Here is a 24,417-nt window from a genome sequence, read left to right on the forward strand (position 1 = left end):
GAGCCGCAACTACTGAAGCCTGCACACGAGAGCAGCTACCGCAATGAGAAGCCCACACATTACAAGGAAGAGGAGCCCTCGCTCGCTTCAACAAGAGAGCCCACATGCAACAGTGAAGGCTCACCACAGCCAATAAATAAATCAAAAAGGTGGTATGGTGAACAGCCGAACCCAACCCTGAGCATCTATGACACTCCTCTCCTCTGCACCCTCTAACAGACCTGAGAATTTTTTCCTCGGGGAAACTCAACTCAGAGAGGCTGCAGGCTGAGGACATGTGGCCCGACAGCTCTGCAGCGAACTGAACACAGGAGATTATGCCTGTGAACACTGAACTGAAGGGGCCTCCGCCCCCTCTCATCTGCACTGCTCCCAGAACACAGGTACTAGTTTCCCCCTCTTACTCCTCACCCCAACAGGGAGAAGGAGCATCTACTAAGAAGAAACTGACCATCTCCAGAAAGGATTTGCTGATACTGACATTTGGAAACTTCTCAACAAAAAGGCTTTGGAAAAGGAAATGGCAACCCACTCCAGTGTTCTTGCCTGGAGAATCCCAGGGACGGGGGAGCCTGGTGGGCTGCCGTCTGTGGGGTCGCACAGAGTCGGACATGACTGAAGCGACTTAGCAACAAAAAGGCTGCTTGATCACCAACTGATGAGGCCCATTCATAACTATAGCTTTCTGGTTAGCACTTTATAGCTTTGCTCTTACTATCAAACAAGGCTCAAAGAAATTTAAGTTTCCTTCACAAAAAGGACATCTGAAAACAACCCCAAAAGAAAAAGCAACCCAAAGGAAATGGAAAGAGAAAAATTAATCATTTAATGTAATTAATATCTTCATAGACTAAGAAAAGATTAAATTTATTTTTCTATTAATTAATTAATTTATTTGCACTGGGTCTTAGCTGAGGAATGTGGGGTCTGGTTCTTTGACCAGGAATCACATCTGAGCCCCCCATTTTGGGAGCATGGAGTCCTAGCCACTGAACCACCAGGGAGGTCCCAGGCTTTATTTTTAAAAAGAGATAATCAGAGAGCAAGAAGGAGCTCTTCAACATTGAAAATCAAATATCTGATAGACTAAAACTAAAATGCCAAAAAAAAAAAAAACTCACAGAAAGTAGAACAAAATGATAGAGATGAAAACCAGGAAAGGAAAGATAAGAAGAAAACAGATGATTAACCTAACATGCTTGAATAGAAAAAAGCAGGGGCAGGAAAACTCCCGGAATAGGAGAGAAATCTCAAGATGAAAAGGATCACAAAAAGATTCTAAAAGTTTCCAAAAAGACTCTCCCCCCGAAAAGGTCATATACACTGAAATGCTACTGCAGATGGCACAGGACTTCCAACATGGGCTTCTAGAAGACAGTGCATCAGTGTCTTCAAATTTCTAAGGTAAAACTACTTTCACCCTAACACCTTGTCAAATGATTGAGTTGCAGGGCAAAATAAAAGTAGATTCAGACTCAAATTATATACCACCCTACCCACTGAAAGCTACGATACAATGTGTTTCAGCAAAGTATGGAAATAAGTCTGGAAAGAGAAATAAATGGCTTTCCAGAAATAGGAAAACCAGCAGAGAGAAGCAGCAGATGGAGGTCAGAAGAGCTGTGTGCCAGATTCAACTATACAGCAGAGGGGGAAAAAAATCACAGATTTTGCATTTGATAAATATGTAGATACACAGATAAGCATTTGATAGATCTGTTGGGGGAAAATATAATAGCTATAGAAGAAACTAAGCAAATGAAGATGGAGCAATTGTCAAACTCCAGGGGGAAAAAAAATCAACATTTGTTCAAGAAATGTCATCATGAAAGACTACTTGATTTAGCAATGAACAAAAAATTATGTTCTAGCTTTTTAGGGAGAAGGGGAAGGAAAAGGAGAGCTGATTTCCTTATCTGTAACAAGGAAAATAAATGTCTAAAATGACAAATCAAGAAAAGGTACTGCAACAGAGAAGAATAACCCTGATTCCATATTGCATCTATTCCTTTAGCTCTAACCTTTGTTCTCTGCTGCCTGTGCTTAGCGTGCAGGCTCGGCACCTTTTGTAAAGGAATGTTGCCTATGGGATAAAATACACAGGATAGCCCATTCTCAAGGCTGTGACATTTAAAGGTATAAATTTTCCCTTCATGTAGAGATAAAACCCTGGAGTAGGAAACAGCAACCCACTCCACTATTCTTGCCTGGAGAATTCCTTGGACAGAGGAGCCTGGGTGGCTACAGTTCATGGGGTCGCAAAGAGCTGGACACGACTGAGCAACTGAACACACACACACACAGAGATAAAAGGCTTCCCAGGGGGCCCTAGTGGTAAAGAATCTGTCTGTGATGCAAGAGACGTGGGTTTGATCCCTGGGTCAGGAAGATACCTGGAAAAGGGAATGGCAACCCACTCCAGTATTCTTGCCTGAAGAATTCCTTGGACAGAGGAGTCTGGTGGGCTACAGTCCATGGGATCTCAAAGAGTCAGACATGACTGAGTGACTAATACTTTCTACTTTCTATAGAGATAAAAAGTTGCAGAACAGAGAACAGTTTTGCTTTGTTGGTAGTTTATAGGAACATGGTAAACAGATTACATGGATAGCTCCAAGGACAAAGGATTCACCAGCCAAATCCTCTCTGCTTTTAATATAAAAGAGGCCTGAATTCTAACTTGGGTAAGATGCTTTTTTGGGATACTAGTGCACCATCTTCTTGGTCTGCTGGCTTTCCAAATAAAGTTGCTATTCCTGGCTGGAACACCTCATCTCTAGCTTTACTAGCCTGCCATGCAGTGAGTTGTATGAGCTTGGACTCAGTAATGGTATAAGCATTAGTAAGTATTAGTAACTTACTAATTACTAATACTTACTAATAATTGTATTAGTAAGTATTAGTAACAGCATAAGTATTAGTAAGTGTAAGTATTTAGAAACATGGGGACAAAAGAATGGTAAGGAAGTACCTCTAGTGAGCAAGTCTCAGTTGGGGCAGGGTGGAGCAGAGTAATAAGAGTTTTTCATTGATAACAGCTTCCCTGGCCTTCACTATTTCCCAGAGTTTGCTCAAACTCATGTCCATTGAGTCAGTGATGCCATCCAACTATCTAGCTAACATTTACTGAAAGTATTTACTATTTCCCAGGCATTATTCTAGGTATTTTAAATGCATTAACCTAAAATCCTATCAAAAACATTGAGTTACGTAGGGCCTTTATTATTATTCCTATTTCACAGTAACACTCCCAAGATTATACAACTAAGAAATGTGAGAACTTAGGATTTGAAACTAAGCAGTGAGCTCCTGAGCTGGCCCTCTTAGTTGCTTTGTTATTGTAGCTACTCTTTTTTTTTTCAGACTTCGGTTTTCGACCCATTAGTGGATGGTAAAATCAGAGTACTGGATCATGATAGTACCCAACTGATAAGGTCTGACTGATAGTACCCAACTGATAAGGTCTGACTAATCTATCTTTCTGTGAGGATTATGAAGATTTTAACAGAATTCCAATCAACTAGAAACTTACAGTAAATCTATATTTACATATAATTCATATCTTTAAAAAATAAATATTCTTATTCCATTTAGGTAGTGTAGCAAATCTATACAGAGATCATTCCATCAGCTCAATCTGGCTGCTTGAATAAAGGGAACAGCCTCTAGTCAATTAACCCATTAACAGCTTTCATATATTTAACCCTCCTTTTATTGAAGTGTCGATATGGTAATATTTGTAGCTTTCCAATTACATCAATAATTGTTTTAAAATTCAGTCTCATTTGTAACTTATTTTGAAAATAAAGGAAGTGTTCGCTTAGACCTAATTTATAGATTTCCCTATCTAAAAATATTTAGCAAGCTTAGTAAAAGATCCTGCTTAAGAAGTGAATGCAAAAGTTTTATAGGGCAAATGATTAGTATTATTATTGAAAACAGACAAAACAAGAAAGAAAAAAAAACTTTAAAACCATTCTCACCTGTACCATCGAGCTTTTGTCTGTAAATAATGTTTTTCTTTGTATCTGAAAAAAAGATAGCCTTCTCGTGGGCATCAAAATCAATCCCAAGGAAGATGGAAGAAGATCCTGTCACTGGAAGGATGACCTCCGTCTGGTGAGAGAGGGTGAGTGGGATGCCACGAACAGCCAGATTAGATGAAAAGAGCAGAAACCGCTCAGCAGCTGTAGAAAGAAGGACACACGCAGTCAACCACAGCATGGTTCTTGCCTTCTCCCAGTTCCAGAGATATTACTTTTATACCCATAAATCACACCTGATAATTCTGAAATAAATACAAAAAATATGTAAAAAACATAGTTGGAAATAATGGAAAGAAGGAAAATACTATAAAGGCAGTAAGTATTACAATCTTACTTCTCCCTGAGAAATTTATCCTTAGGATTAAACTTATATAACACATGGTGTCCATATGCTGAATTTCCAAACTGGTATTAACTGAACAATGATTCCATCAAAATTCTCAGTTACATTAACTTTTGTGTAGAGATCTATATCAAGAATCCTACTGCAGTTTAGGAGATGCGAAGACCAGCAAAAAAGAATATTAACAGCAACCAGGTAAATTAGAAAGAAATACAGGGAGGAAAGCAGAAAGGAAGGAGAGGAATGAAGGAAATAGGAAAGAAGAAGTGATGTGTAAAATCAAAGAAGAAGGCAGAGACAATGGGCCAGGAAATCAAAAAGGAGAGCATGGTTTTTGCAATGAGGGTGATCTTTATCTGAATCTAGGATGACTTACAAAGTGAACAAATTTGTTCAAGTTAAAATAAGAGGATTTACATACTAATCCAGAAGTAACAGCAGGGAGTAAGAAGGTGTCAAAAGCATTAAAAAGGGGAGTTGTCAAAGGGACAATAAATGAGAGACACAAATACTGTAGGAGTGCATTTCATCATCAGATGAAGACGAGGCAGCGTTATTTTAATGTGAGTAGATGTGTAGGTGATCAAAGAGGAAGACTACGCATTTAAGGCACGAATGAAAACCAGAGCATAGAAGCAGATACAGAGAGAAAATTTGAACTGAGGAGTAAACACCAGATGAAGAAATGAGCTACCCCAACACTTAGGAGTTTAGTTTGGAATATACCAGTAAAGCGAGGTGGGATCAAGATGTGATTACCTGACTGGCAAAGTGGTGAGCTAAGAGAAGTCAATAAAAGTGATGGCAAGTGCTTCCCACCAGGGTTAAGACTAACATCTAAAGGTATACACGTGGTAGACTAAAGGGCTCAAAATTAAATCCTATGAATTTCAAGAGCATACTTTAAAGAAAGAAAGTGATTTCAGGAATGAGAGTCACCCAAGGGAACCCTGAATGTGTCCCAAATGATGGAAATTTACATCTTCAAACATGTTCTTCTTCATACAAAAGGAATGCTGCCTACAAAGGAAGATGCCTATGGGCTACCAAAAGCTTATTCGCTGTGAAGAAGTGCTACAGGGAGCTGGCCCAGTCCCAAAGCAGTGCATGCACAGCCCTGTGCTGACTGTCAGAAAGATAGTCCAAAAGTGATCTTACCAACACAGTGATAGTCATCCCAATCCGGAATGTAGCCAAGCCTACACTTGCAACGGTAACCCAAACCACCATTGAATGTTCTGTGGCTGAGGACACAGATGTGCTGACAGCCCCCATTTTCATGTGCACATGGATTTCTTGCTGGAAGGAAAAATGTACATTGTTAAATCTCAATTAGAAATGCTTATTTACCCAAGACAAGCGAAGCCATTTTGCAACCCGTGGGTGAAATGGGTTTGAAACTCCTTGGAGACATCACTACTGGTTATTACTGTATACATCCATTTAACTGCTCCCAATCCCACTGCTGCTCTTGAATCTACTCTTAAACTGCTAGAGGCAAAAAAAAAAAAAAAAAAAATTCCTGCAATTGAATAGCCTTGAGGGTTCTTATCCTCCCAGTAACTATATCGCTTTGTCTGCTAGCATCAGTGATTAAAATATTACTTCCCCCAAATAACCTCCCTGGATACTTAACTTTGTAAGACAATTTACCACCAAAGATTCTAAGAGGTAAACATTATTATCCCAATTTTACAGAAAAGGAAACCAAAGTTCCAAAAGGTTTGACAACTTGCTCAAGATTATTTAGTTGTTAAACAACTAAACTAATATTCAAATCCAGATCTAATTCTAAAACCCTACATGTCAGAAACACAAACCAGTCTATACATCCAAAAACAATTCTCAAGGCAATGACTTCAGAAAGTTCACTGTATGCAAGGCTGTCAAAATTTAAAATGTCTGCTTTTGAAATTGTTTTCTTATCCTTTAACTTACTCTTTAAAATAGTCTCTTTACCTTCTCAAGTAGATTCATTTTGAGAAACACAGGCAGGTATCATTCTGAGGCAAATAATATAATTTAGATGATGAAACTGGGTTATACTTTTGGTCAAGGGCAGATGTGAGTTTAGTAGCCCATGAATTGATCATTCCAAATAGATATTTTCTAATATAGTATATACTTTCATATATATATATATATATATAGTATATATTTTCCAATGAAGTGTTTGTTTGTGTAAGAAGGGTAGTCATCCAAAACCATCAGTTCTAGAGGTTGGTTGGTTTGGGTTTTTTAAATCAGCCTAATTACTTTATAGTCTTTCTCCAGAAAGCCAGACCCATCACTTAGCATTAGAGGTTTAAGTTAAATCTTTCTTTCTCTGAATTACTGTTCACTGATATTAAGCTTTCTTCCAATGTAGCCTCATTTGTATTTCTTTCCTTTGATGCATAAGCAAATGCAGTAAAGAGCTATGGACCCAGTCCAGTCATGTCAGTTTAAAACCCTGAAACAAAACTTATCATAAAATAACGTAAGACTTCACAGTGTCTGAATCAAAATATTTCATTTCTTTGATTAATGACTATCTGAGAGACACCAAACCCAATGCTAAACAGGTGTCATACAAGGAAGAAGAAGAAGAAGAAAAAAAAAAAGCTCTGGCACTACCTAAATAAAGTGGCCGCTTAGGCATGTCATTTTCTTCTTCTGGGTCTGGCTTCCTTGACTGTAATATTAGGAAGTTGAATTGGGAGATTTATCCCAGTAGACGAAGGATGGGTAATTTTAGTTTGGTGTATTTGCTGCTCTTTCTCCAGCCTGTAGACAGGATCTGGTATACTGCATATGCCAATAAATATCTGTTAAACACATCTCTATGTTCTTTGTCGACTGGGCATTTTAATTCCGAAATACATCAACTTCTCTAAAATACCCATGACCTGCAAAGCTAATTTCAGCTAGTTTAACTCTCTAGATAATCCATCAAACATTTGAGAACACCTCCCAAATCTCATGAGAACTTTGAGAAAACCTTTCTAGCCAAGGCCTGTACCAAGCAGGTTTTTCCCTCTGTTGGGGGGGTGCCTACCATAGGGCTGCCTGAGGCCATGGTAAACAGTCACTCCAAATGGCTTCAGGGAAGAGCGGTAGTACAATCTGGGGTTAGTCTCCTTGAACTTGTTTGCCTTCAATACAGCCATCTTTGTCCAATCGGTGAAGAACAACTGTCCTTCAAACAAGCTTATTGAAAAGGGATGAGGAATGTCCGCGCCTCCATGAATTACTGTCATCCTGTTACAAAAGAGATACACCATACAGTTTTGATTAAAGGTGGAATTAGCTCACATATATGCTTAAAAGCTAAAAAATTGCTAGCTATTACTATAGAATATATAGTCAAGATACATTTTAAGATGCAGGTGTATTTCTGTCTATACTTGCTAGAAGGACTTCCATGTTGCCTCTAAGAAAAGAGCCTTGGCACTTATAGACCAGTCCCTGCCCTAGCTAAATTTTTTGAGAAATTACTGCTTTCCCACTTGTTCTTCATTCTTTTAAGGTTGCTCCACATATAAAAGGGTTAAGATGTGAAACATCATTTTGAAATTCCTAGGGGAAAGAGTGTAACAAGGGATGGGAAATCTGGTAGAAGATGCCTTCAACACTCACTCCACTCACAACACTGCACCACTGACCATTTCTCAGCCACTAGGGAACAAGATAGCAAGTTAGAAAATTCGACACGTGGCAAACACACACCTATTTCCGATGTCACTCTAGAGAGCAGAAAGCACAGGGCTACCACTGACAGGCCCTTGCTTGATTAAACTGTCAGCTAATCACTTGATAGTGGAGACAGAGTGCCCAGAACTGCTTAAATGGAAGACAACAGAGGTAAGAAGTGCCAGACAAGGGGAAGAAATCAACATTGCTGCCATGACTACATCTACAGAATCAGTCATTCACTGAGGCCACACAAAGTGAGGTGGAGGATGATTCATGAAAGAGAAAAAAGTTAGGCAATTTCTCAATTGTATGATTTATATGATTATTTTTGTCATTAGGTTAATTCATATTCTCACTTTGGGAACCAGTTTCAGTAATAAGAAGTCATAGCCTTAATACTCAATCTCTTCATTTAAACAAATAGAGATTGTGGCAAACTGTGATACCATCCTTACAAATAAAGGAGAAACAAAAGTATCATGGGTCTTTTAATTGTGAAAATAAGATCAAGTCATTTGGAAAAATCATATTGACACAAGTAATTTTTCTTGGTCAAAAGTTAAAGGCTGTTTTAACCAGTTTTTGAAAACACCAAAAGAAGAGGATGTAAAATAGTTAACAATTAAACTAATCTATGGAACAACAGACTGGTTCCAAATAGGAAAAGGAGTACGACAAGGCTGTATATTGTCACCCTGCTTATTTAACTTATATGCAGAGTACATCATGAGAAACGCTGGACTGGAAGAAGCACAAGCTGGAATCAAGATTGCCGGGAGAAATATCAATAACCTCAGATATGCAGATGACACCACCCTTATGGCAGAAAGTGAAGAGGAACTAAAAAGCCTCTTGATGAAAGTGAAAGTGGAGAGTGAAAAAGTTGGCTTAAAGCTCAACATTCAGAAAACTGAGATCATGGCATCTGGTCCCATCACTTCATGGGAAATAGATGGGGAAACAGTGGAAACAGTGTCAGACTTTATTTTTCTGGGCTCCAAAATCACTGCAGATGGTGACTGCAGCCATGAAATTAAAAGACGCTTACTCCTTGGAAGGAAAGTTATGACCAACCTAGATAGCATATTCAAAGCAGAGACATTACTTTGCCAGCAAAGGTTCATCTAGTCAAGGCTATGGTTTTTCCAGTGGTCATATATGGATGTGAGAGTTGGACTGTGAAGAAGGCTGAGCGCCAAAGAATTGATGCTTTTGAACTGTGGTGTTGGAGAAGACTCTTGAGAGTCCCTTGGACTGCAAGGAGATCCAACCAGTCCATTCTGAAGGAGATCAGCCCTGGGATTTCTTTGGAAGGACTGATGCTGAAGCTGAAACTCCAGTACTTTGGCCACCTCATGCGAAGAGTTGACTCATTGGAAAAGACTCTGATGCTGGGAGGGATTGGGGGCAGGAGGAGAAGGGGATGACAGAGGATGAGATGGCTGGATGGCATCATTGACTCGATGGACGTGAGTCTGAGTGAACTCCAGGAGTTTGTGATAGACAGGGAGGCCTGGCGTGCTGCAATTCATGGGGTTGCAAAGAGTTGGACACGACTGAGCGACTGAACTGAACTGAACTGAACTGAACTGATGGTCAACTCTAATTTGACTAAGAAGATGAAGGAAAAAAATATGCCATAGTCTGCATTCAAAGGTTGTTTAAATGCCTTTGAAGTATATCAGGTAAAAAGTCAGAATTTCTCTTTAAGGTTTGAAGAATATATAAGAGCAGTATAATCCAGTTAATTCCCACCAGATAATGTTAAACCTATTTACTAGGGGGGAAATAGAAAACTAAACTATAAAATGATCTTTGGAAACAAACTCTAAGGGACCCAGAATAATGAACTCAGGAGTTAATGAAAATAATGTGCTTCATCTGGGAGTGGGGGAGGGTTTGGAGAAGAGAAATCAAATTTGAGTGTTAACATGGAACAAGTTAAAACTCAGAGCAGGTCACATCATGCAAATGTCAACACAAAGATCATTCAAGTTATGTCAACCAACAAAGCAGTCTTTTAATTCTAGTTCTTCAGTATCCCTCCCCATAAATTTTACGTACTTCTCCCAAACTTATAAAAATGTACTTAAAAAAAAAAAACAAACTTCTTACCTTTTAAGTCCATCATAAGTTACAGTCTCAATGTAATCAAATCGGGAGTCAACCCAGTAAACACGCTTTGATACCAAATCCAGGGTTATCCCACCAGGCCATCCCAGCTTTGTTGTTACCAAGTCTTTTCGGTTGGAGCCATCCATGTAAGCTCTTTCTATCCTCGGTACTCCAAAAACATTCTGCCAATCTGAGAAAAATAAATAACTACAAAAGAAAAACAAAAGATGAGAGAATCAGCTATTTTACAAGTTTACTTAGTAAATATCTTTTGAGATTGTGTGTTTGGATCAATGGAAATCTCTTCTAGCTGATAAGAGAACCATGGAGGTTTAAAACAATAGAGAAATTTTAAAGCATTAAAAATCAGAGACTGTGAAGACCAGTTGTGGAGGGGGGGTCGAAAACTCCAAACAGCAACTATGAAAATGCACAATTCGCAGGCAAAGAAAAAAAAAAGCTTATCTACCTTCTAACCTTCTTAATTTTTGTCCCCTGTTCCCTGACCCCATCTTTCACTTCTCTATTTAAAGCCAGCAAAAATGCTACCAGGAAAAAAAAAAATCTATCAAGTCATTTCCCTCCTTAATTCCTCATTCTAAGGCACAGTCTAGACATGATATACATCATCTTCAAGGAAGGACAGATCATGAAATAGAAATGAATAATCACCAGCACTTAAGCAGCCTCAAGTTCACCCAACACTTCTAAGACCCAACTGTGAAAATCTAGGCAAAAGCTAGTCTCTATATAACTGGTCTTAAATGTGAAGATGAGGAAAATTTTAATTTATACCTGGAGAAAACATTGACATCTCAACACTTGTCTCTAACAGGAAATCACTAAAAGGGACAGGTCCAGTGGGGAGAGAGTAGAGTATTCAGATTGTTAGCTTAGAAACTCCATTAGGGATTATAGATAGAGAAGGAACTTTAGGGAGGCTTTGGGAGACCACAAAGTTAATGAGCACTCAAGAAAGTAATGGAAAAATCATCAAACAATGTGGGTTTGCTTGACTTATAAAGCAGAGCAAGTGGCATAATATCAAAGCCAGACAGGTGTCCTTAACAACAAAACCAAGCCAAATTGCTTACCAACAAAACCATGCAACAGAAACATGAGACATGCCCCAAAAGAGCAAAACAATCATGGAAAATAAGGCCTACAACCTGCCCAGTGATGTCAACAAGTTAATGACACCTAGGGCATGTTCTTTGCATGCACAAAAATACTAATTTAGGGAAAAGTGATATTTCAAAGTGAAAGACACTCGTACTGAGATCTGAATTTTTTCCACAGTGCCATGATGATCCTAGATACGCCTCAAAAACTCTCCCACCCAACAAATAGGAGGAATTAATGACCAAAGACTCAAAGAACGAAAAAGAAGGTGGTCTTATCCACCTCCCCTCTCTTCCTTTGATTATAAAAATGTAACCCACTAAGTACTCGGGGCAGCAACACTAACATCCTACGCTGATAAACCACTTATCTATCACTTTGCCTCTTGCTAAATTCTTTCTGTGCTGAGGCATAAAGAACTGGGGCTCTTGAGAGCCCTCCAAAACACCACCCAGTGGTTTTAGATCTATCCCCTGTTTAAAACAACTTCACAACTTAAGAGTGATCGCATTAATAATGGTTTAGTTGTGACAGTACTATTAGAGTGAATCAGAAAAAAGAATTCAATCTCTCAGCCAGGAAAACATGGCAAACACTAAGCATAAAACTCATACCCCAATAACATTACATATTTTTAGGACATTGGTAGGTATATTTGGACTGCACATCCTCAAATTGGATTCTATTTAGCTAAGCCCTTTAAAGCTGCTATGAAAAGAGATATGAAATAAACAAGGATTCTACAGTACCGAGCATAAAGAATCTTCAACTAGGCCAATGGATGTTTTATCTAAAGAGGGAGAAATGAAACTCAAAAAATGCTGAAATCAGTATGTTTGCAAATAACTTACCCAACAGTTGGGTCCACAGCAATTCCTCTAGGATGTCCCAAATATTCACTTATAAGGGTAATCCGATGGCTTCCATCCAAATCTACCACATCTATGCAGTTGACTCTGGTCTCCACAATATAAAGTTTATTATTTACCCAATCCACAGCCAGATTCTCTGGGTCTTCAATAGAAACACCGAGAACTTCTCTGATACGTGAACCAGAGATGTCAACTGAAAAAACCTGAAAGAAAAACCAAAATTATTAAACCTCTTAAGCATAACTAGTTGGGAGAGTTTTTTTTCCAGGACTTATCTTTGGTGTACAAATCAGTCATTTGAACTAAAAAAAAATCACTAGAGACATTTAATTTTACATCATGGGTTAACAGGAGGTGGGGGGGCATTTTGTTAAAATCATGTGAGGCATATATAAAGTTGAGTTTTTAAAAAAAAGCCTGCATCTCTAATTCTTCAGTAGTTAGTGAAAGTTTAATTCAATGTGGACTTTTGGTGGCACAGGTGGAAATGGTTTGTTTTTATTTATAGTTGTTATTAAATCAGACCTACTAATAATCCAAAGTCTCAATTTTTGGAAAATTTATGGAATTTATCTGTTAATTGAATTAAAATTTTATTAATAGTACAAGGAAATGTAAGAAGAAATAAAATATCTTTAACTCTTTAAGAATCTCTAAAATTTATGTTTTAAAAATCTCCATTGCATTACTCAAAGTTGAAATCAGATCCATCACATTTTCCAAATAAGAGAGCATAATGAAATTTTGGCTGTTAAACAAAATACTGTCAATATTTGTTACCCAATGCTCAATTACAGTTCCATTTAGAAGATGCAGGTAAAATCTGATTTTTATCATCCAGGAAAGCAGAATACTTTTTACATTTTAAATGATCAAGTTTCAAAAATTACTACCAAATATCTATCCAGTTTTGAAAGAATGTCTACTATTTCTTTTAATTAGGCTTTTGGACTCCATTTCGAATAAAATTAAAAGTTGCTCAAGGCTAATCCATATAATAGACTGCTTTGTTTAATAGGTCACATGTAATAGTATAGCTGTAAAAGGTGCTGATTAACATAAAATATCTCAAGGGCCTTTTTTGTTAGAAAACAAAGGAACTTCCCTCCCTACTCCTCCCAAAATGAAAAACTATCAACACTTTGTGCTTGGAGTTCTATCAGGTCCCAAGCTATACTCCAGAAATTTCTATTTACCTTCTTTTGCACAATGTCTGTCCAAAAGACTCTGCGTAGCCGATAGTGAAAATCCACACCCACAGCCAATCCACGATTTTGAGACTCTGCCAGAATCTGAAAGTTGTTTCCACGAATGCTACCCTTTAGCAAATTCCGACCATTGGAGAAGATCACAAAGGCCTCACCAACTAAATGTGAAGAAGGAAGGCATTGTCAGTCCTTAAGTGAACAGAGATGATGAAGTAACTTACAACTATGTTTTCTTATTTGGTTTTAAACCTTCAGAAAATACATATCGGAATGTGTGTGTAGAAATACATATCATCTTACCCATTTTACAGATGGGCAAATTTAGGCACAAAGAGGTTTAATGAAATGTCCAAAATCACAGTAAGTTAGGAACAGAGTCTGTCAAGAACTCAAGTGTCCTAATGCTGGTTCGATGACACTGAGGTATCTTGGCTGATATGGGCACCTTTCCCCAGGTGCAACTTAAGATTGTGTAAAACACAAAACACATTTTAAAGATTAATGGGAAACCACCCAATGTGAAAAACATGGCAATGGTGGATCCAAACCTGCTACACCCATATACTTACAAGAATGCAAAATGAATACAGTTATTCATTGAAGTCTGATTTGCTATGTCAAAGGATAAGGAATAATATAAAAGCCCATCACTAAAGGACTAGTTAGATAAATTATATACATCCAAAAAACGGATTCTGCCACTATTAAAAAACACTGTAGACGTGAAACATTGGAAACCAACTATACTTCAAATAAAAATAAAACAAAATTAAAATAGAGTTCTCCTTGTTGATATGGTAAGTCCTTAAAAATACAGTATGCAACATTAGTAAAATGAAGAACTGTATGTATAGTTTACTACCATATATGTAAAAATAGTTAAATGTCTATATTTACATATTCTTATTTATGCATTTAATAAGCTCTAGAATTAAAATAAACAGTGATTATCCATAGGAGAGGAGAAGTGGGAAACTGGGCAGAGTGGAATGGGTATAGGGGGTGGGGAGGTGGTCATATAACTTCTCAATAATGTGAAATTTTTGAAAATATGAGTATGCACCTGTTCAAAAATAAATAAATGTTAAAAATCAGTTGTAATTAAAGTTAGTCCACAGCATATCAGGTATTTTATACACAAAAACAACTAGAAAATAGTCCACTCATAGATGGGCAAATCAGTTTCAGAAAGACACTAAAGGCAGTTTAAACAGGTATGGGAAAAAAATAATAATAATTGGGAAAAGAGAGTGAAGTCAAGATCTTATTACCCAGAAATCCACAGTGACAAAAATTTTCATGATTTTTCTATACCACAGTATTCTTATAATGAGGGCATTTTCACAAGCTGTAATCCAAATTTAGCAGGTCCATTTTGAACCACCTCTAAAAAAATTTGGCATAAACAGTGCCTATTGATATTTGTCACCTTGTGGTAGGTACATTAATCAAAAATAGGTCAAATGTACTCCTAAAATTTATGTGGTAGATGATACACTATTTCAGGCCCAAAGTGAACAAACAATCAATAAAATTTTAAAAACCCAACAACTATTAATCCACAAGTTGGTCCCTAACAGCACGAAATTAATGTTGATCCATTCTTCCAACAGTAGGGGCCACGTCTGATTTGTGGTAATCAAACCCGCCATCTGCCTTAATGCTGATATTTCTTTTGACTTCTGCTATGGAGAAGGCAATGGCACCCCACTCCAGTACTCTTGCCTGGAAAATCCCATGGACGGAGGAGCCTGGTGGGCTGCAGTCCATGGGGTCGCTAAGAGTTGGACACAACTGAGCGACTTCACTTTCACTTTTCACTTTCATGCATTGGAGAAGGAAATGGCAACCCACTCCAGTGTTCTTGCCTGGAGAATCCCAGGGACGGGGGAGCCTGGTGGGCTGCTGTCTATGGGGTCACACACAGTCGGACATGACTGAAGTGCCTTAGCAGCAGCAGCAGCAGCATTGAAAGAGGATAAAAGTTTACTGTTCAGAAACATGACTGTCTTTAATTTACTCACAAGAAGAATTAGCTCTGCAGTGCTTCTGGCGCTCCAAGACATACCCCTCTACACAGTTACACCGGTGATGGCCAATTCGGTCTTCACATAGCTGGTCACAAACTCCCCATATCTGGCAATCGTCAAAATCTGTCAAATAGGAAATAACCGGTTATAATAATGTTTAACAATACAGCTTGAGCACTTTCTGAAAAAAATCGTGGACAAGCTATACAGGAATCTGGTGATGCAAATACCTAAGAAAGTACCCCCTGGGGAGGCAGGGCATAGGCATTGTCATACTAAGGAAAACCCAAGGTTCTTTAAAATCTACATAAAGGATAACATTGCAGGTGATGCACAACACTGCTTGGACTCATTGCCTTTGCATTTCATTTGTTAATGATGGTTTATAAAACACTTGATACAAAATTTTGGTATAATACAAAATTTTGGTATAAATGCATCCTTTTAAAATTGTGCTTTCCAATGTGGTAGACACTAGCTCTCTGCAGCTTCTCGGAGTTATATTTAGATTAACTAAATTGAAATAAACTTAATAATGCAATTTCTCAGTCACACTTGCCACATTTCAAATGCTGACAGCCACATGTGATTAGAGGTTACCATACTGGAGGACACAGACTTCCTTCACTGTAGAAAGAACTGCCTTATATCCAACTGCTCAATGAGACACAAACAAAGTATGCAATAAAGTATCTGGAAAGGTCTGTTTATCCTTTTCTCTGATGTCAAAAGTCATCACCAAAATTAACATCATTTTTAAGTCGTGAAAAATACATTCTCTTCTGCTTACTCATTAGCAGTATTCATTCATTTAATATGTACTTGTTGAAAATCCATTACACAATAGAGCTGTGTTCAATGGCCAAGTAGTCCCAGTTCTATCAAATAGTAAAAAGACTTTCAATATAATTGACACATAAACAATACAACATGGGGGCAGGGAAGAAAAACACACATGACTTTCTTAAAGATTATAAAGCTTAAAGGGCACAGAAATTGTCCTATCCTTGGATAACTGGTGCCAAATATTTCATTTGACCCTTGAAGTTCACATCCAGTCTTCACCCTCTTTCACCCTGCTCTCTTTCTTTGAAGAATGATGTCCACAGCCTAAATCAACAGGCTCATATCCCCTAGAGCTTCAGAAAATTCTCAAGTAAATTATAATTCCTGAGACTCACAGATCTAGGGTTCTCTAGAATTTCTAGGATCTGATAACATTTGCAAAGCTGTGGGTTGAATTCTACCACACCTGCTGCATGCCCCACCATCCTGTGACTCCCCAACAAGAAAGACTAAGAAGGAATTTCCTGGTGGTCCAGTGGTTAAGAATCTGCCTTGCAATCCAAGGGACATGGCTTTGATCCCTGGTGGGGGAACTAAGATCCCACAGCTACTGAGCCCTTGCACTCTAGAGTCCAGGCTCCACAACTAGAGAAGCCCCCGAGTGCCGTTAACTAGACAGAAAGCCCACGTGCCACAACGAAGACCCAGCACAGTCAAAATCTAACAAAGAAAAAACTTTAATTAAAAAAAAGACCAAGAAAGTCCTGGGATCAAGATAATCATTCCCGTTTTCCCTCTAGATCAAGTTTAACAACACAGACCAGCACATCTTTCATCCCCAGGACTGTGACAAAGAAAAAATTAATCCAATTTGGACATGACAAGGTAAAAAGACAAGTGGGTATAGACCAAAGACCAGCATTTGATCTATTTCTTCTGTGCCCTCACTTCCTTTCTGAGAAAACACCACGTAAGGCTTTGCTTCAGTAGGAATGTACAGGACATTCGCCCTCAAACTCCCAGGGTATCATGACCTCATTTTGAATCCAAGACACTATGACTATGTCTAAAGATCTGGAATCACCCTGGGAACAGGAGTTCTCATGTCAAAAAGAGGGTGGAAAAGTCATAACTAGGAATTCTTGGGTGCAAATGCCCTTCCTACCATCTGGGTTACAAGTACTGTACAGGTTTAAATGAGTAAATAAACACTGTCACTTTTAATGACTGAGTAAGATTCTGTTCATCATTACAAAGAATGAAGGCTAATTAATATCCATTGACAGCCAAAAGAAAGACAAGAAAAATGAAAGGGAGACCTGAGGATTTTAAAGAGAGTAGAAAAGGTAATGGAAACTACAAAACACTAAATTGCTGCTTCAAAATCCTCCTTCCCAGCCCAAGTCACCTTGATTTACTTTCCTTTTTACTCTTTGTCCCTTCTTACCAACAAATACTGCTTTGAGAGTAATTCAAAAAAAATCCTGCTCGGACACCCTCTGATCCAGCTGGCTGTGTGCAATCCCACCATGCTAAATGACCTTCCTGCCCTAAGGCTGCACCACGATGTCATTCCCTCAACAAACAGCATGTCCTTGTCAATCAAAAACAATAGTCCAGTGAATTGCTCTGGTGGCTTGCCTCAGAGTCTCCACAGCTAGGTCAAGACTACCAGGAGAAGAAGAATGGTAGAAGGCAAGATTTCCTGTCATGATTATTCCATTTTATTCTTAACAATCACTGAGGCATCCCCCGGGGAGCCATGGCTAAACTGATAAACGTTGCATAGGTTTCCAACACCTGAAGCTTCTGTGGTAACTCAGGCATGCAGAGGATTACAGGCATACAGAGAGTGTTTGTTCAACTGAAATGCTTGAAAGAGCAGACCTAAACAAGTCTCTAAAAGCTCAGCTGAAATGAGTGTAACTGGTTTCATAATGTCATGTTTTGAAACTAATAGGTTCTCTTTACCAAGAAAGCAAAATATAGTCTTCTTGAAATGTGAAATAAACATTAACCCAGCTTCAAAACTCAGAGGCAAAGGTACATTCTTAAAGGACAAGAAAGGTCACAGAGAAAGTCTCTGCAGGTAGCAGAGGGCCTCACATTCACAAAACTCAAAATTGCAGACTTTTGAGCTTGTATCCAAAAGAGGTCATCTGTACTAAAGTCCTAGGTACATCGTAAAGGGACTGAAAGATGTTTGTGGACCTTAGAATTAGTGCCCAAGTATCGGACTACTTCCAGTAGTAGTAGAACCAAATGTGTTCTTGAATTCTGAAATGATCCTGTGTACAGCATAATACTGCAAAATTCGGTTACGTTCATTAATAGATTTAAACGTAAAAATCTTGTTATGAAAGTTTTTCATTTCTTAAGGGATGCAAAAAATTGAAGCAGCCTGGACCTCTTTCTGACCTACAACTCAAACCTCATCACAGGCTTAAGTATTAGAAAAGATGTTGGAAAACATGTTGGAAAATGTGGCTCTAGAAGGGAGGCGGGGGGTGGGGGGGGGCGGGTATTGAGAGACTAAAGAATAGGTTGCAAGGTATCACAAGAATGAACCAGGGATTCTTTTTTTTTTTTTTTTTTAATTTGATTTTATTTTTAAACTTTACAATATTGTATTAGTTTTGCCAAATATCAAAATGAATCCGCCACAAGTATACATGTGTTCCCCATCCTGAACCCTCCTCCCTCCTCCCTCCCCTACCCTCCCTCTGGGTCGTCCCAGTGCACCAGCCCCAAGCATCCAGTACCGTGCATCTAACCTGAACCAGGGATTCTTAAAGAGCAAATCCCTTTTCCTGAAAACATTTCATGGCCTATCGAGTTCCAACTACAAGGCGGCCCAGCCCAAATTTCTCTTTAGGATTGAGAGGAAAAAGAGAGAAAAACAAATGTAACACTGAGAATGTGGCTTCCGGTATCTCTACTGGAATTCCTTTTCTAGTAAGAGAAAGGGGAAAGGCCTAGAGAACTAAGACTGGAAATCGGATTGGCAGCTGGGTGGCAGTAAAGGGGGAAGAGTAGCCTGACATGTGGCAGACAGCCGGAGCAGTCTTACACTTACAGAAGACAGCGTAAGCAGGAAATAGACTTTCTCCAGAGTTTGTAAACCAGAGTGATTCTTTTGTGCTTGTTTATTTTATTTATTCATTTATTCATTTTTGCCTACACCACACACCTTGTGGGATCTTAGTTCCCTGACCAGGGAACCCTGGCCCTTGACCGTGAAAGCTCGGAGTCCTTAGTGCTATGTAAATAGCTGTCTGCACACAGAAAGTTCAAGTTTTGCTTTCTGGAACTTTCTGCCTCCCCATTCCCCTTCTTTTTTTGATTCCCCAGTTGACTGAATTGGAGATTGAAGAATTCACAGATCAGATCAGTCGCTCAGTCGTGTCCGACTCTTTGCGACCCCATGAATCTCAGCATGCCAGGCCTCCCTGTCCATCACCAACTAAGTTCACTTAGTTGGTGTTCACTAAGACCCACGTCCATCAAGTCAGCGATGCCATCCAACCATCTCATCGTCTGTCGTCCCCTTCTCCTCTTGCCCCCAATCCCTCCCAGCATCAGAGTCTTTTCCAATGAGTCAACTCTTCGCATGAGGTGGCCAAAGTACTGGAGTTTCAGCTTTAGCATCATTCCTTCCAAAGAAATCCCAGGGCTGATCTCCTTCAGAATGGACTGGTTGGATCTCCTTGCAGTCCAAGGGACTCTCAAGAGTCTTCTCCAACACCACACTTCAAAAGCATCAATTCTTTGGTGCTCAGCCTTCTTCACAGTTCAACTCTCACATCCATACATGACCACTGGAAAAACCACAGCCTTGACTAGACGAACCTTTGTCGGCAAAGTAATGTCTCTGCTTTTGAATATGCTATCTAGGTTGGTCATAACCTTCCTTCCAAGGATTAAGTGTCTTTTAATTTCATGGCTGCAGTCACCATCTGTAATGATTTCGGAGCCCAGAAAAATAAAGTCTGACACTGTTTCCACTGTTTCCCCGTCTATTTCCCATGAAGTGGTGGGACCGGATGCCATGATCTTCGTTTTCTGAATGTTGAGCTTTAAGCCAACTTTTTCACTCTCCACTTTCACTTTCATCAAGAGGCTTTTTAGTTCCTCTTCACTTTCTGCCATAAGGGTGGTGTCATCTGCATATCTGAGGTTATTGATATTCCCAGATAGGGAGGGCCAACTGTATTTAGCAAGTATGGCTATATAATTCTGCTTCCAAATATATAAAACAGCAATACACAATATATCAAAAGAACAACCTCCATCATTAGGTACTGGACAGATATATAAGTAGCTAGCTTACTCACTCATCATCCAACCACTCTTTTGCCATGGGCACCTCACAAAAGTGTCTCAGAGTTAAAACTTCACATTGGCCAGGTTTTCAGTGAAGACTGTGTTGCTCTTTGTTAACAGATCCTCCTCTCCATAAATACAAACTTCTTGATGTTAAAGGGAGCGCCCCCAGTGCCGTGAGCACTGTGATGAAAGACTGTCACTTACCGACGCAGTTATTGGTTCTATTTTGGTTGACAATAAAACCTGAGGGGCAGTAACACATCCCTCCACCTGGTGACCTGTGGCATTGGTATTCACATCCCAAGGACGGACACAGATTCACATCTAAACAGAGAAAAAGACTTTGTGAAATGAAAGGTGATCTCCGGACAAAGCTGATTTATAAGTAAGAACTTTCCAAAGTAAAAGCTCAGTAAGTATGCAGTAACACCATTCAAGCCTGCGGTATGATGCAATAAAAACTCAGCACATATTTTTAAAAATTCATTATAACTAAGTGCAAGCACAAGGCATCAGAAGTGCTGTTCATGAAAAAAATCTGGTCAAAAGTCTATCTTTGTGTCTAGAAAGATATTAGGCTATCTAATAGAAAGATATCTATCTAGATATCTATTTCTTCTATCTAGAAAGAATAGAAGGATATTCCCAAGAATTTCCAAGCCACTGAACACTAAACACTAAACTTTTAACTTAAAAAGCTAATTAATCCAAGCTGCTGCTGCTGCTAAGTCGCTTCAGTCATGTCCGACTCTGTGCGACCCCATAGATGGCAGTCCACCAGGCTCCCCCGTCCTGGGATTTTCCAGGCAAGAGTACTGGAGTGGGGTGCCACTGCCTTCTCCGAATCCAAGCTAGCTTCAACTAATTTTTGTTTTCTAACTTTCGCACTAGGACTGTTTAAAGGGGCTTCCAAAGAAATGGTGGGGGGGGGGGGTGGGAATATAAAAGAAGCCATAGAAGCCTCTTTTTTTCATGGAAAAGAAATCACCAAAACTTTAGGGTTACAGTTCATGGTCACTGTTAGGCAACTACAAGATAATTCAGAGAGAAATCAAGGCCATGAATTGCATTTTCCTACAGGACAGCCGGCTATCCACAGAAGTGATGGCTTATAGTGGGAAAATATTCTACGGCTATGGAGTGGGGGTAGGGCGGTGAGTAACTCCAAGTATAGATCCCTGAAACCAGAAGTTTTTGAGTAAAGCTAGCAACACTTTTTCCACAGGTGTAATCCAGGGAATAAAATCTCCAGAATACTTCTAGAGTCATCACAAATCTCCAGAATACTTTTAGAGTCATCACAATTACCATTAAACCATTCTTCCTGGGAAGGAGATGCAGCGGGTTGGGGGAGGAAGAGTCACAGATATTTATAAACTCCTCCCATCAAGAAATGGAGTCTATTGCTTCAGTCCATTAAATCTGGGATCAGTGTGACTTCTTTTGGCCAATAGAACACTTAGGAAACATGACATAAGTCGAGGCTTAGAAGAGCTTGTTCACTGGGGTTTGCCCTTTCCATGACCAGGCAAACACGCCTGGACTAGCCATGCTTTTGCTGGAGCATCCTGAGATGTGAGTGAGCTGGTTCAGGCCAAAAGAATAATGTAGCCAACCCACAGGACTGTGAGAAATAACAAATGTTTGTTGGTTAGAGCTACTAAGTCTTGGAATCGCTCATTCTGCAAACACCACTTGATACTCTCTATCTATGGCAATCTGTTATAGAAAAACAGAGACACCATTACCTGAAAGATGTCCAGACAAATTTCCATACTCACCACACTGTTGTCCTGCAGTGATATTGCTTTCGTCTTCTCCTCCTGGACAATCTAAAGTACCATCACAAACTTTAGAAATTGGGATGCATTTTCCAGACTTTGGACAGGCCCATTCATTTGGGTAACAGTCAAAGGTACGATTAATTTTGCTTTCTGTGGGGGAAAAAGAGAGTTATAATAGGCCATATAAGAGGTAGAGCCAGACATTTTTCAATACATGGTTAAGAGATCAGGTAAACAAGAAACCTACAAATGACCGATATTTCACAATAAACAAGTAGTTTCTAATGCTACAACTGACCTTTTACTGAGATTCTAAAGAATGGTAAATGTCATTATTTAGGTTCCAGTCTTTCTAGGGGAGGCAACTCCCAGCCAAATTATAAGAGTAAGAAGCAGAAATGGGCCTGAGTTATCAACAAACCGGAGAAGGCAATGGCACCCCACTCCAGTACTCCTGCCTGGAAAATCCCATGGACAGAGGAGCCTGGTAGGCTGCAGTCCATGGGGTCGCTAAGAGTCAGACACCACTGAGCGAATTCACTTTCACTTTTCACTTTCATGCATTGGAGAAGGAAATGGCAACCCACTCCAGTGTTCTTGCCTGGAGAATCCCAGGGACGGGGGAGCCTGGTGGGCTGCTGTCTATGGGGTCACACAGAGTCGGACACGACTGAAGTGACTTAGCATAGCATAGCATAGCATATCAACAAACTAGATGAATAACCTGTAGGAGAACATTCAGTTATTAAATCATGAATAATAGAACTAGAGCTATCAAGGTAATGCCAGGATTCCTGAGTTTGTGTGTGTGTGATGTGTGATTTTTGGTTGGTTTTGTTTTGTTTCTTTAGTGAATTGTCAACAGTACAAGAAAGATTATAATCCAGCAAGTTGGAACACAACTTCTTGGAATACTGAAACATGAAACCAATGGATGCTCCCAACCAAAACAAGCAACATTATTAATATACCCAGGCTAGAATCATAAAGGTAACTTGCTTTATGTGTGGGTGTTAGCAGCTTCCAAGCTGTTGGAGGTACTGCTGATAACTGCCCAGTGAAGGGGATGAATATCACTGACAATTTCCTTTTCACTTCTCCCGATAGTGGCCTCTCCTACGTCTACCAATCTGCAGCTCAGTCCTTCTTCATGGTTGTAAGGTCTTAAGACAAATCACATATTCCTCTATTTTTGCTCCTTCCCCAGACTACTTCTTTTATATAGATAAATCTAATTAAGATAAAAGTCTTAAAAAGAAAACCTCAGATAGGGCTGTAAAGGGGGAGAGACTGTCCTATCTATTTGGCCTTACTGTTAGGAAAGGATTATAATTTATGCTATATTTGAATTCTGTGTCTTTTTAGAAAAAGCTAGGGGAACCACTCTTCCTCACCCAAAATTCCCTGTCAGTCCAGCCAATCTGGAAACTTGCATGTCACACAGATAATTTCTAACAAGGAAAGTAGGAACAGCAAGACCTGGAAAACACTTGATTGAAAATCGGAAAATACTTTCCAATCAGAAGCTCTTCCCCTCCTTACCGCATCCATCTTCATCAGCGTTATCTACACAGTCACTTTCTCCATCACAAACCCAACTCTGTGCAATGCAGACGCCGTTAGGGCAAGTGAATTCGTTGCCTTTGCAGGTCCGATAAGCAGCTGGAAGAAAATAAAATGACAGCTACACTCCAAAGATACAAACCTTTGGAAAGAAATCAAAGTGCTCACCCCGCCACCTAAACTGAGCTCCAAGAAACTGAAATTTCTACACCCATTTAGTCCCTTAACCATCTTGACAAAAATGAACAAAAAAAAAAAAAAAAAGAGAGAGAGAGAAAGAGAAGAAGAGAGAAGGGGAGAAGAAAACAGTAGCTTTGGGTTCAGGACATGAAAATCAAGTGCATCAAGATGAAACACAAGATAGCTATAAGTTGACACAGAGCAAAGAATACAGACTGACAAAGATGCTACAGAAATGCCAATGGCCAACATTCTCTCACTTGACCACAAGCACAGTAACTGCTCTCTAGGACTCAATGATTCTGAGCAACTCATTCCATGATATCACATTCCTCTCAATTTAGCACTGAAATAAGCCCAGGTGCCA

The 24,417-nt window shown here is 39.3% G+C and overlaps 1 protein-coding gene across 3 annotated transcripts in view; it reads right to left on the minus strand.

The window, feature by feature from the left end:
• LRP2 (LDL receptor related protein 2) overlaps positions 1-24,417 on the minus strand; it is a 176,263-nt gene that overhangs the window by 100,606 nt on the left and 51,240 nt on the right. For all 3 annotated transcript variants that reach the window (XM_086370871.1, XM_086370868.1, XM_086370878.1), the window contains exons 7-16: positions 23,850-23,969; positions 22,305-22,457; positions 20,728-20,847; positions 15,406-15,534; positions 13,370-13,539; positions 12,153-12,376; positions 10,180-10,386; positions 7,427-7,629; positions 5,548-5,688; positions 3,984-4,187 (exon numbers count right to left, since the gene is read on the minus strand). In XM_086370871.1, coding sequence (XP_086226997.1) covers positions 3,984-4,187; positions 5,548-5,688; positions 7,427-7,629; positions 10,180-10,386; positions 12,153-12,376; positions 13,370-13,539; positions 15,406-15,534; positions 20,728-20,847; positions 22,305-22,457; positions 23,850-23,969 — 1,671 coding nt within the window. The remainder of the gene's footprint in view (positions 1-3,983; positions 4,188-5,547; positions 5,689-7,426; positions 7,630-10,179; positions 10,387-12,152; positions 12,377-13,369; positions 13,540-15,405; positions 15,535-20,727; positions 20,848-22,304; positions 22,458-23,849; positions 23,970-24,417) is intronic.

This window comes from Bos grunniens, chromosome 2 (assembly GCF_055505025.1).
Source record: "Bos grunniens cultivar Pamir isolate PY7600 chromosome 2, Bosgru_T2T1.0, whole genome shotgun sequence".
In the NCBI taxonomy this organism is placed as follows: Eukaryota; Metazoa; Chordata; class Mammalia; order Artiodactyla; family Bovidae; genus Bos; species Bos grunniens.